The sequence below is a fragment of the Phacochoerus africanus genome, chromosome 12 (genome assembly GCF_016906955.1).
Source record: "Phacochoerus africanus isolate WHEZ1 chromosome 12, ROS_Pafr_v1, whole genome shotgun sequence".
In the NCBI taxonomy this organism is placed as follows: Eukaryota; Metazoa; Chordata; class Mammalia; order Artiodactyla; family Suidae; genus Phacochoerus; species Phacochoerus africanus.
In genome coordinates this window covers 74,210,990-74,224,825 of record NC_062555.1, presented here as the reverse complement: position 1 = coordinate 74,224,825, position 13,836 = coordinate 74,210,990, and the positions used below count along the sequence as shown (strand labels likewise).

The following is a 13,836-nucleotide window of genomic DNA, read 5'->3' as shown; positions in this document are numbered from 1 at the left end:
ATAGGTAGGCAGGTGACCAATTACTGACAGATGCGGTAGAAAGCTGACTCATAGACAGGCAGATGGACAGATGAAGGCTAGAGAGACCGGCAGCGTGCCAAGGTAAAGCGGCAACGGAGACAAATGAACTGGGATGGGAAGAGTGGGACTGTGTATGAGATGACAGGGTGTTTTACCATTTTTAACCGGGGCGGGGGTGGGGGGGTCAAAGAACGCCTGGCAGAAACAGCAACTTGAGCAAAGACCTAGTGAAGGTGAGGAAACAAGCACAGTATATATTGGAGGGAAGAACATTCTGGACGGGAGGAACAGTCAGAGTAAAGGCCCTGCCGAGGTCTGGGGCCTTCTGCGCACAGGCACAGGAAGCCGGTGTGCTTGCAGAGGAGCCATGGCGTTAAAGACGAGCCTGTGCAGGAACAGGCGGCCAGGCCGCCATGCGGGGGTCGCCATGGAGACGCGACTCTTCCTCTGAGAGCAGGGCGGCGGCTGGAACCCGTGAGCAGAAGGCGTTCAGACCTCAGTGCGCTGCTGTGCTGAGGGCAGCCGGGTGAAAGGCAACCGGAAAGAAGTGGCGGAAGCAGGACGAGGCTGCCTGGAGAGTTCTCTGCAGCCTGCCCGGGCCTGGGGAGGACGGCCGGGCGCGCTCAAAGTCTCCGAGACTGCAGTTCTCACTGGGAAGCACTAGCATCAGCCTCAGTGTCTGCTCACAGCTTCCTTGTGACGGCGCCCCCGAGAGACGAGCAGATCCTCAAGCAGGGCCTGCGGCGGGCTAGACACGGCAGGTCTAGGTGCCTTTTCAGAGGGCGGTGCTGGCCCTGTTCCCACGACTAGGGACAGTCAACCCCTGAAGCCACCCGCCACTCTCCTCTTCAGCCGCCACCCCCTCCACGTCTCCTGCGCCCGCGAAGAGGCGAGGTTGCGTGCATGGGTAAGCGGAGAGGCACCTGCGGCCCAGAGTCACCGCCTCTGCTGTCCTGGGCTATCCGCTCCAGACTTCCACTTGAAAATGAAAGCAGGGACACCCCCACCACCTGCCCTAGGTTTGCTGAACTAGGAGGGTCTGGCTAGGACAGTACGCCCGCCTGGAGGCCTTGTAAACAGAGCAGACATTATCCCCCACTCCCATCAGCAGGAGGACAAATAATGAAGGAAATACACTCCCCCACGATTTAACCCCATCTAGATTAAAAAACTAACACGGCAAGTCAGAGGTTAAAATGGACACGAGAGAGCCTCTGTGGTAAGACGTCACATCACGGGGCCGAAGCCAGATTTGCCCCTTGTCTTGAAGTGTTAAACAGCATTAACAATCACGTACCTCTCTGAACGCCAATCTTGTCATTTACAAAGCAGAAAGAACTTGACCGGCTTCTCTGAGAACTGAAGATGCAGATGACAGTAAACAGGGGTCTCGCTGAGTGTCCACACGCATGTCTCCAAGGTGTGACTGTGCATGTCCACCTGTCTGATGTCTCCTGTCTGAGTAACTACATGTGTGTGATACATAAAATACCAGCACAACACAATCAAGACGAGGCAGCAAGTGCGAGCATTCCAGAGCAAGTTGCTGGCACACGTGTGTGTGTGTGTGACCCTCCTAACTGTCTGAAAGGGCCTTTGAGACACCTGAATGAGTAAGATGGGCTCTGGTATGAGCTAGGAGTTAAATACCTGTGAAAAAAACAGAGGGTGGACTGGAGAACAAACTCCCTCCTGCCTTCTTTCTAGCCCCACAGAGTGTCCCAGGCAGCAGGCCTCCTGAGAGGCCCAAGAAGGCAGAAGGAGCAGCAGCGAGGCTGCACCGGGCTTCTTCCCAGTTCCTCAAGTCCATTCTTCTTGCTTCTACCGATAAAGGTTCCCAATGCCATAAAATCTGTCATACCCCTTCTTGTCTTCTGGAAAGGAGAGCAGGGCCAGGAAGTCAGGCACATAGCTCCTTAGCAGAAACAGTGATGATTTCTCCTGTAAGCCCCACTAATGGAAAGACGCACGGGACACGGTGCTCAGAGGCTCACAGGGTTGACGACCCAACCCTGGCGTGAACTGGCGGAGCTTTTTTTTTAACCTCTTGTTGCCTCAGCTTCCCCTTCTGCAGCACCAAAGTCAGAAACACTTCACCTTTCTGTTATAAAAACTAAGGTGATGTCTTTGTGAGCGCTTTGCAAAGTATAAAGTGATACATAAATGTTTTAATTTGGACTGTCCCCATCCACACATGTCCTGAACTGGTGTCCCATCAGCAACACTAACTGATGATTTTCTTTAAAAAAATTATAGTTAGGGAAATAGCAGCTACATAATAGATTAAAGCAACTTTAACCTAGATGTTGGACCAAAAAAATCTCTCAAGAAGTAAAATATTAATCACAATACAAGTTTTCTGATGCTAAATTAATGAAAGAAATTTAAGCCGGCCAAGCCCAGGTGATGACTACAATAAAGCAGAATTACCAAGACAGCATGAAACACAAAGGGAATAACAGAGAACATACACATTGTTACTTCTTCTTGGAAAACTGTATTTGACAAACAGACTGACGTTAAAAGAGGAAGAAAAAAATACCAGCCACCAAGATTATGAAAAGTAAAACCAAACTTTTAAACAATGACACCTTAAAAAAAAAAAAAGAACAAAATTTGGCTTATAAGAGACTATTTTGAAAATTATTGTGAAATTCCAATAATGGACAATTCTATCTTAAACAACACAAAAAGCATTACTATTTATTGTGTCTGAGTTAAATGGCATCTGTGGATCACGTGACCAACCAAGGCCTTCCAAACCCACGGCCCTGTACCCGCACGGCATCTGCAGACAGACGCCCACCGTCACCCGCATCACAGACCAGAGGACCGTGACCCGCTCCCCCACCCGGAGCCTTACCTGACCGATAGCGCTCATCTCGTGACCCTGAGGACCTCCGACGGTGATAGCGAGAGGAAGAGGAGGGAGTAACGGGAGCCCGGCGCTCTGGAGGCAAAGCTTGATCCACCCCTGGGTTAAGGGAAAGAGCAAAGCGAGGTGAGGTTTACAGGCACCTGCAGTTATTCTCCTGTGTGAAGAATCAGCCCTGACGTTCTGCTTCCCCACAGCCAAGCTGGAGCCCCCGAGTGGCCACCACTGCCCTTACGAACACCCGCCCGAGCTCCTGCACGTCACAGATTGTGTTACGTCACGTGAAGGGAGGCAGAGTAAGCCACAGGCGACAATTTTTAAGATTACATTCACCATGAAATTCACAGTAACTGTAAAATAAGTCTTTCAGGATAGTTTCACAACCTAATACAGGCAACCAGGATTGAGCATAAACTTTCCCCTTTGTTCATTCAAAACTTCAAACTCTCTGGGATCTTACTCTATACGATGCTAAATAATTGAACAAACTGTATTTCAATATGGCTTTGAAGAATTTCCAAAACTGTTAACATGATCAAATAAAAGGACTCCATAACACTGCCAAAAGGTGACCAAACTCTGGCAATCACGGTACCTACCCAGAACTGGAGCAGCCAGAGAAAACTAGGTAGAACTAGACAGTAGTGCAGGAAAAACTTCATAATGACAGCTGAGAAATAAAGTTATTCTGAGGACTGAACATTACACATTAATTGTTGCATATTCAGAAAAGGGACAGGAGTTCCCGTCATGGCTCAGTGGTTAATGAATACAACTAGGAACCATGAGGTTGCGGGTTTGATCCCTGGCCTTGCTCAGTGGGTTAAGGATCCAGCGTTGCCATGAGCTGTGGTGTAGGTTGCAGACGTGGCTCGGATTCTGTGCTGCTGGGGCTCTGGCGCAGGCCGGTGGCTACAGCTCCGATTCAACCCCTAGCCTGGGAACCTCCATATGCTGTGGGAGTGGCCCAAGAAATGGCAAAAAGACAAAAAAAAAAAAAAAAGGACAAAAAAAAGGGGGGGGCAGTAATGCTTGACAGAAAGCAAACCAGAGGTAGCAATTTCAACCAAACAGTCTAGCCCATGGGTTTCCCATGGTGACTCCACAAGAGCCAGCTTTTCATCCCTGAGGCTTTGCAGCCTCTTATGCTGGCCACCCTGCCCTCCCTCTTCAGTGGAAGGCTTGTGGGCTCCACACACCAGGGGCTCGATGCTGGAACTGGCAGGAGACACCTACAGCTGCCCTGCGTGAGGTTCCAGGAGTCCTTCACCCGGCAGGCGTGTTTACCCTGTTAGCTAATGGTTCTTATCATGAACTCCTCCCAGCTCCAAGGCTCTTCCAGTACTGCTTACAAATGATCTTTGAAAAAATGACTTTGTATTTTTATCAAACAGATGACAGAGTTTATGAAATCAAAGAGGACTTTTAAGCCTTGCAATGAAAACAGTAGTTACTTGGTATTTACATTCATGTTTATAAACTGGACCTTAGAATTTTAAGTAAAATTATTTGTAAATCAAACATTTTAAAAGTTTATCTGTATAAATACATTTAAGAGTTATTTTTATTCATTGCCTTTCATGTCAATTATTGATGAGAAGTTACATTATTAAATTTTATTCCGATGCTATAAACTTAACATCAAATCTTTTTTTTCTGTCGACTTTGAGAACTTTTTCTCTATTCCGACTGAAGAAGCCGCAAGCAAGCGCTTCTTCCTGTGGTTGGGGCATCACCAGATATATTGCCAGTAGGTCTTTTATCTGAGCTCTTCCATCTGCCCAGATAAGAGACCTCTGGTCTTCTGTTGGTCACTGGAGCTGCTCTCACTCTCCAGCAGCTCTGCTCTGACTTAGTGCCTCGGGGTGCAGCACTGCCTGGTGTCCCTGACTCTGGAGGCTCTTTGTCCCATTTCTCCAGGGAGCAAACCTCCTGGGGAGGGAAGAGGATGTGACGCACCTATTTCCTAGATGCCAGGCCCACCCCGCTCCCTTGTGGTTTCGTCAGCACCTTCATCTGCTGTCTTCCTCCCCTTGGTTAATGAGGTGCCTCCAGCCACCTACCTGACACAGTGTAAACACACACCGCCCTTCGTCCCGCTTTCCTGCCCTGGGGACTTACACCTTTTATTAGTGAGGTGAATGCACACCTTCGAGCTGCCAAGCGTGGAGAATGCACGATACACACCCGCACGTTTAGCTTTCAGTCTCAGTTCTGTTACCCAGCTTTCAAATGTGCTACCTGGAGTTGAGGTCGACTTAACCCCCTTCCAGGTCCCCAGGTGGCCACCTACTTCCTCTGGAAGTACTGGCATACGGCATATGCACACACAGGCAGCTCTGTGGAGGCGCAGGCTCACGCTCACTTGTTACAGACCCTACACATCGGCCTTCAGAAAGCGTTTGCATTCAAACATCACGAACATTTACTCTCACGGACTGAAAAATAGAATATACAACCCAAGTTTTAAAAAGTCTTAAAAAGAAATGAGTAAATTTAGCAAAAGGAGAAACAGGTTATAGCAACAGGACATTAGAAGAGACTAAAATACAAGCGTGCATATTTCAACCACTAGTTTTTATCTGACCTCACTGTGAATGGAGTTTTAGGTGCCTTAAAAGTATGTTCTGGCAAGCAAAAGCCATCTGTCAAATATGCAACCTCAAACTTGAATGACCTGGTACCACAGGAGAACCCGGGGTGGGGACCAAAATAAGGTCCTGCACACGCTCCACCCATCATAAGAGGAGCTGGGCACCTGCTGCTGCTGGAAGGGGCGCCTTCCTGGGAAGGCTCATCGCGAGTCATCACATAAACACAAAACGACCACGCAATACTCAGCACAGCTGAGGCCTCCCTTGCAGCACGACTGAAAAGCAGCTCTCCAGAAACCCAGAGCACACGTGACAGAGAGGGTGGGCTGGGTTAAGAGCAGTCACGGGGAAGGCGCGGCTCCCAAGAAAGGCGCGTTCCTGTCCGAAACACAAAGAGCAAGGGGGATAAGCACGAATTCTCCTCGGGCTGAAACGCGACCGAGACCAAGATCAGACTCTTCTCCACAAACATCCATTAAGCACCACGAGCTTCACACCCCACGGGGATTGAGAAATGCACTGGGGACACTGCCACGCGCTGGAGCTGGAGCCCCTACTGGCTGCCATTGCCGTCTGTGACCCTGGGCCTCAGTTTCCCATCTTCAGGCAGGACTGATAAGAACAGCCAACGCGTTACAACACTGGTACCAGCACTTTCATTCATTCATTTATTAGCATAACCATGTGAGACAGGTTTCTGCCATTTCATTGAGAGAAAACGCTGGTCCAGAACTGGGTTTGAACTCGGGCCATCTGAGCCACTTGGTAGTGCTCCTCCACTTGTGATGGGCACCCCTCCTGGAGGCCACTTAGAGTCCAAGCAGAGGCCAGGCCCTGGAGGCGAGGCCACCTGCCACTCAGTGCTGCACTCCCGGTGCAAGGATTTCGTGTCACATGGACCAAGGTCTGAACCTGGGAAGGGGTATTTTTGTGATGCCAGCACAAAACTACTTTCAACAGCAACCAGGTAAGGAGAGAGGGAAACGGCTACCATCTCAGACCGCTGCGGGAACAGACTCAGAGCAGCTGGAGCTGCTGGACCATGTGGCACAAGCTGTGACACAGGCAAGAGCCCAGATAAGGCCATGGCTGACAGCCAGTCTCCGTCCCGCGGAGCGCGGCCCTGGGCTCATAGGAGGGTGCAGGAAGCACTGCTGAAGCAGCGAGTGAAACTTCCAAGGCCTGTGTGAAGGGCTGCCACAGGTCAGTTTACAGATGACAGCCTCAGTGCTTCCTCTGGAAAGGCAGCAGGACTGTAAGCAAAAATCCTTCTGCGAGGAAGGAGGCCAGAGACGCACAAGAGGGAAAGAGGAAACAAAAGGGCAGCAAAGGAGAGAGGAAAACACAGCTCGCCCTGCGGCTGAGCGCATAGCTTCCCGGAATGCCACACTTCTGCACGGGGCACCGCACCTCGCCACGCCCTCACCCTCCGCTTTACCCTCAAGCTAAGAAAAGCCACCAGGCTTCGTGCTCAGCCGTGCCCAGGCCCCTTCACAATCAGATGCCACCTGCTGCTCCGGGCGCCCTCTCTGCCACCAGGACCACTACAGCCCCCGAATTCCAGTCTCTGACTGGCCATGTCTCCGCACCCTGTAGCCCACGGAACACAGCTGCCAATGCGCCCCCCCACCACCCCGCCCGAGAGCATCAGCCGCCGTCCACCACACCCCTTCCTCTGCAGACACCCCCACTCGTGCCTCCAGGTTCCCGTCAGACAGAAGCAGTCAGGCTTCCCCAGTGTTCGCCCTGTCCTACCAGCTCTTACTCCTCCAAACACTTTCCCCTCCAGATACAAAAACTTTGTTTAAGCCCAAGGGAGAGACAGCAAAGAAATAAGCCGTTTTTATTAGAACTTCAGTTACTTCCAACACATGTCTGAGGAAGGCTACCCCCCAAAAAATCCTAGCAATACAGTTCTGGCACCTAATCAATCCATCAATCTTCAGATTATTAAATTAAGGCAGTCATTTCATTAATGCCATGGTAAACGAAGCCCTAGAAATCACAACGCCCCTCCCATTAACCTAAGCATGAGGCCCCGGGGGCTGGCGCATCACTCTGACCCCACGGCGCACGGCAGGCCCAGACGTCCGCGACGCTGACGTGGGAGATGCGCAGCGTCACACGTGCTAGAAAAAGCTAGTATTTCTAAATTCAGACGGCAAGAGAAATACACTGAAAACCTTCATTCTTAACATATTTTAAAAGAAATCATGAAGGATGTGTAACAGATAACTTGAGTAAAACTGTACCTAAGATTTCAAACAAGGTCTTGGCCCAAATTCTGGTCTTATTTTTTCTAATTGTGGAACGAGGCAAATCAGTCAACCTCTGGACCTCCGTCCCCACGTACGCCGGGTGCAGACACGGACACAGCAACGCGTGACTGACCTCGACTCCCAGGACCCTCACCGTGACTCAGGCCCCTCTGCCTGTCCCCTGCACACAGCATTCTGTGGATCTCGGCGTCCAAGACCTCACCACGCGCCAAAGGCCCTCATATAAGTAAAAACACGCTTACGTGGTTGGTAAAACTGCCAAGGGTTCTTTCCGTATTTCCAGGCTGTACAAAACTTGTCAATCATCCCATTCTCTTCTAGTACCGAATTACACTCTCCTTCACACAGCAGCCCTTCTTTCTAAAATAAGTGTGAGCAAGGACTTGGCCAGTAAATAAACAGTACACCTGCAGCACAGAGCAGCCCCGGCACAGCTACTGACCCCACTGCCCTGACTCTCACATTCCTCCCGCTCTTGCCTCTACCTCACCCTCCAGCAGCTAAAGCCTTGCCATAAATCAGTCTAAATGCACTAACCACTTTCCTGCTCATGTCTGAGTCTGCTCAGGGCCTCGTGTCTAGAAAGGTCTATGGCTTGGGGCTCAGGCTTCCTCGAGTGCCCGGCACACCGTCACGTGTTCGTGTCTCATTCCCACACCCCAACACCCAGCTTTGTTTAGCAGGCGAGAGAGGTTCAGAGACAATGAGAGTATGTGGTCAGGATCAGGGCCTCACACTGATGCATTTTCCTTATAGATTTTCCACAAAAACCCATATGAGCCAGGTCCAAAGTAGACGCCACTTTCACTGTCCAGGTGGACAATTCACAGGTCCCATGCCCGGCTCTGCCTTCTGCAGGAACGGCTCAGCTGTTCCCATTAACCACTGGGGTCCGGAGGAAGAAATCTGATGGGTTCAATGGCACCAGAAGGAACAAGAAACCCATCAATCAAATCAGCTCTGTGTGATAAAATAAGAACACCTCTTAGACAACTGAGAGTAGAAAACTGTGCATCAAGAGCATGCCCAGGGATCACCCCGGATACAGGTAAGTGACCCTTAGCTGATGAAAGTTCATTTCCTGCAGCAACTCAGGCTGGAAAGAATTCACGCTACGTCACAGCCCCCGCGCCCCTTTAAACACGCCTCTTCCGGCACTATTTAGCCTGCAGCTACCCCCGATGAAAGGAGGGCACGGCGTGCCATGGCGCCTTAGCTGAGGAAGTACACAGGTCAGGATGGGCAACACATTTCTGTCCCGAGGGAACATAGGGCTGCACTTTGGGAGAGTGAAACTCTGTGGCAGGATGAAAACAGAGGCAAATCTGTGCAGCTGGCCCCAGACAAGCACGGTAGTTGTTGATGCAAAGGATCAGAACTGATCAACCACAGCCGTGCGAGCAGGCTTCATTTTCTCAAAAAATAAAACACACTGGCATGTGACTCAGGTTTGTGTCCTGAAGTAAGAAAATTCACCCTACATGAGACCAAAGTGCAAAATTCACAGACTCTCCTCTGCCAGCTTCCCCACATCCCTGCGTTTCAGGTACAGCTTCTCCCTACAGGCCAGTCCCAGGAACAACACTCCATCAGAAGAGTGTGTCTTCCCCTACAGCAATAAACACTGGGATTGTCCAGCTGAACTCTAACATTAGTAATAACCCAAAACCCCACCGACTGGCATGTGCTGCGGCCCAAATCACGTTACCCTTGGGCCTTCAAGCTGCGGAAACACCGATCAGCACCCACGCGCTGCCGTCGCCGTCGCCCCCAATCAGGGAGTAAAATAAAACTGGGATCACAGGGCGGAGACGCCCAGGGCAGCCAGAGGTCTGCTCGGCCGTGCGCGCCATGGCGTCTGCGGGGCCTGGGCTCTAGCCGCTGGGCTGGGCGGGCAGGCCTGGGCCCTGCTCCGTCCTTCAGGTACGCCGGGGAGGCCCACTCTCCGTGGAAAGGAGACCGGGGCTCCAGCTGCGGGCCAGGGTGCGGGCAGAGTCCTCAAACGTTCCACAACCACCATGCCTCTACAACGGAGTCAGTATTTCAGAAGGAGGGCCCTGCAAGATCAGGACAGGAGGGCCTGTCCTAACCCCAGGGGTCAGGGACGGGATCCCCGTACAAGTGACACTTGCACTGAGCTTTAAAAGGTGTGCAGGCACAGGCAGAGGCACAAGCACGTGCACAGTGTGAACACTCATGAGGGCTGGAGGGGCTGAAGAGAGGCCGGGCTGCCGCGTGAAGCCCTCGGAGCCTGTGCTTCCAGGGGAATCCGCCGTCTCCAACAGACGTGGACAAGAGACTCACCCCAACGGAGAGGGGCTCCTTCTCGGCGGGGACTGATGACGGGCCCCACACCCAGTCGCAGAGAGCAGGATGGAGCAGACAGGCCTGCCCTCTGGTCACCAGGGCCAAATTCACCAGGGCTTTCACAATGATGCCGTCTCAGTAAGCCCTTGTAAGGGAGCACAAGCCACCTGCCACCGGAGGAAAGCCGAGCTGGCCTTGGAGAAGGTGATGTGCATGAATCACTCACCATTCGGAAACTGTGGATGCCAACCACGTAGACAAGTAACATCTAGCCGATACATATGCCACAAGAAAGAGGGACTATGTTTGGTCAAGGAAAGCTTCACTGTTTATGGTGATGTGGGCGTTTGACTCCCCTACCTCCCCACGGCCTTGTCACAAAAGCACTGAAGACTCCCTCGCAGAGTCTGACACCGTGTTGTTAAGATATTTCTGATGAGAGTGGGAGAGAGTGGACCCTATCTGCTACTTTTACAAACTGCATCAGGTTTGGAGACTAGTGAAAGCAAACCTAAACAACTGTGAGAGGACGGGCCCCAAGCGAGGAAGCGCTCCTGAATAACACTTTTCCTTTGAAAATGATCGTCAGCATAGTCTGACCCCTTCCTTTATGAAACACATGGCTTTTCTTTCCAGCTCTGGCCCACCACGCCTCGCTCAGACTTAGGTGAGCGTTCAGCACTGCGCTCCCTGACGACCAGGTGCCCCAGTCACTCGCTCCTGCGCAGAAAGAAAGGAAACGAGGGAGCCGGCTTCCCCAGCGCTCGGCAGCTCTGGTTCAGTGCTCAGGTGCTGCTGAACGCTGTGAGGCCACCCTAATTCATAATCGTGTGTCCCAAACATAGCCCAACGTGATCTCTGAAATACTTTCAGAATACTGTCTAGAGAAGTCTCGATATTTCCTATAAAAATAATGCAAAAAAAAAAAAAAGAAGTCAAGTTCATCAAGACACAAACCCTTTTAGGAAAGGGTCTGCAGGATAAGGGCGACTGCAGAGGAACACGGGATGTTCCCACGAACGGCCTCAGCCAAGAATCACGTCCAGGACTGAGCTGGTCAAAAAGAACCATCTGATTTAGAGCCACGGGCTCTCCCTGCGCTTCCTGGAGACGGTTTCACAGGCTGAGTGGTCATTCGTGCAGAGGCGGCGCTCAGAAACAAGGATCCGCAGTGAGAACTGCAGAGCTCCCTGGGCACCTGGCCTCCCGACCCCGGGGTCAGAGGTGACCCTGCCTTCCCGCTCCCAGTGGGCATGGTGCAGCCTGGGGGCGCCACGGGGCAGTGCTCCCTGTCTCAAGGGCCAACGGGTGTTTGAGGCGTCCAGAAACTGGGACGGGGACCCCACAGCTAATGCCCAACCCGGCCAGCCGCCCGTCAGCCCTCCATTCTTCCCCACGAGGACATGCATCGCGTCTGCCAGCAAGCTGGCCTGGAGGAGAAAGCAGAGCTGCGGCGGGCAGCCAGGCTGGGGCCCTGAGACCCTGGGGACCAACTGCAACACGAAAGCTTACCTATTCTCTGGACGTGATTCGAAGCAGTGCCTCTCATTGAAGTAAGATCCTGAAGCTTCGAGATGGTTACTGTCTCACTGCACTAAAAGGTGTGCTGAACTCATTTCCAGAGCTTCTTATATTTGAAATACTGCTCATGAATTTTGACCTCTGAATGGAATCATCACCTCTAAGAATACACCCAATGATCAACGGGTTCGATTTTTTTCTATTTCAAAACTCCAAAACCGCCCATTGGAGACAAGAGTCTGATGCGGCAACAGCTCTCACTCCCTGAAGTAGATCTCACCTAGGTGTCTGGTTGTGAGGCAAAGGTTAGTGCAAGATCAACCATTTTAAGAAGAACTGTATAATTTGTCATGCATTCGTCTTTCTTAAGTTTGTATAAGCGGTGCTCCAACTGTGAAAATACTGTTGTGAAAACAGAGTATTACATTTCAACAGCAAACACTCAGAACTGGGCCCGGGCTCGATGAGGCAGTCATGGTCTAGACGAGCTCTGTGCCCGAGAAGCACGGCCTCCACCAGTCAAAGAGCTCAGACGGAGGACGGGGCTCAGCCTAGGCTCCCCCACGGCAAAGCCCTACAAGCCTGTTTTGGATGGCATTAGGTGGACTGTCCGTTCCGCATGTGTCCCTGCCACGGGGTCTCTCTCCCTCGGTTAAGAGCGCTCACCGAAACGAAAGTAAAACAGTGGCCGGTTTCCTGCGGTGCTGGCTGCCCGCCCTCTGACCGCGGCGTCTCGGATGTCACACACCCCGATGTTGCCAGCCTGCAGCATTCTTCTCGGGGCTCCTTCACTGTGCTGCAGTCTACACCGGACCACGGCAGCTCCATTCGCTGCTGTAACAAGTTGGAAAAAAACTAATTAATTCAAACTTTAGTTTTTTTAAAATTTGTTACAGCGCCGAGCAGAGCTGCCGACCCCATGCAGAACAGCACAAAAACCACCAAAGGGACCACGCCACATACGGCCACCCTCAGCACCCAGCAACGCGGGTCAGCACATCCTTGGCACTGCTGCAGCTCCAGGGCCAGCTTCTGGGAAAGCACACAACTGCTTCTGTTCACTTTGTTGGTAAGGCACCGAAATTAAGATCTAGCAATGCCAGGGCCTACAGTCTCCCCACCGGCCTTCCTTCCTCAGGACCAGGAGGGGCCCCTGCAGGTGGCGTGAGGACGGCGCCGTCACAGCGGCTCTGCAGAGGCCGAGGGAAGGAGAGCGGGGAGACCACGTCTAGTCATCGGCCCACGTGCACTCTGAAGCCTCTCACACCCGGTGTCAGCAGGCTGGCACACGGATTCTCCGTCCACTCAGACAGCGCAGAGCTGCTTCCTCTTACACACCAGACAGCAGGAAAGCCCAGGCCATCAGCTAAGGCAGGCCCGCACAGCTGGTCCATCTTTATGTTCACTTTCTTAAGTGCCGAGAAAAGAAAGAAATCACACAAAGTCACACAAAGCTACAAACAGCAGGCTCAACACACAAGCTAAGGGTCCTGGCACGGGAGCCTCAGTGCTTGCACAACACCAGAAGTGAGTCAAGGCCCGGAGAGCGGAGGCCAGGCCTGCGCTGGGCCTGCACCTGCAGACCGGCAGGGCTGGACACCTGTCCCAGCAGCGAACCCTGCCGAGTCCTTCTGCCTGGAGGACGTGGGTTAGATTCAGGCCTTTCCCAACACCCAGAAACTCGCAGGACAGCCTGCAGACTGGACTGAGCTTGTGTCAGAACACAGCAGCCCAGCGTCCTCTTCCCCCCGGAACGTACAGAACTGCTCGAGGGCAGAGCTTCTACAAACCTGCATACGTGAAAACGCTGGAATTAAACAGAATTTGCACTCGGGCGAGAATCAATCCATAATGTTGACAATCACATTTCAAAGGACAATCAACCTTTAGGGTTTCATGATCCCAGGGCAAGACGCTACATCTTTTTCTAGATGCCCGCCATCATGACGTCAGCAAAAATCTTGGATTAATTTCAACCATTACCAATCACTTTAACTCGCTAAGCCCAAAAGTCATGTTTAAATCATGAACACTCTCGCATTTTTTATGAGGATGGCATTTTAAAGTAATCAAACATATTACTGCCCTCTACGGATGAAACGCCCACTAAATTTATTAGGCACATTTGTAGAAAAACCCTATGTGTCTTCTCAAGTCACAAAGCAGCCGGCAATCACACAAAGGAGTTGGATGTGGCTCGTGCCACCTCACCAGCGTGACCTGCGCACAGGCGGGGGAG

At 51.8% G+C, this 13,836-nt stretch overlaps 1 protein-coding gene across 2 annotated transcripts in view; it reads right to left on the bottom strand.

The window, feature by feature from the left end:
- The window catches only part of DIP2C (disco interacting protein 2 homolog C), a 330,049-nt gene that overhangs the window by 165,023 nt on the left and 151,190 nt on the right, over nt 1–13,836 (bottom strand). The window contains exons 3-4 of one of the 2 annotated variants that reach the window (XM_047754739.1): nt 12,264–12,431; nt 2,885–2,995 (exon numbers count right to left, since the gene is read on the bottom strand). In XM_047754739.1, the coding sequence (XP_047610695.1) occupies nt 2,885–2,995; nt 12,264–12,431 (279 nt within the window). The remainder of the gene's footprint in view (nt 1–2,884; nt 2,996–12,263; nt 12,432–13,836) is intronic. The other variant, XM_047754740.1, reaches the window with a different exon arrangement.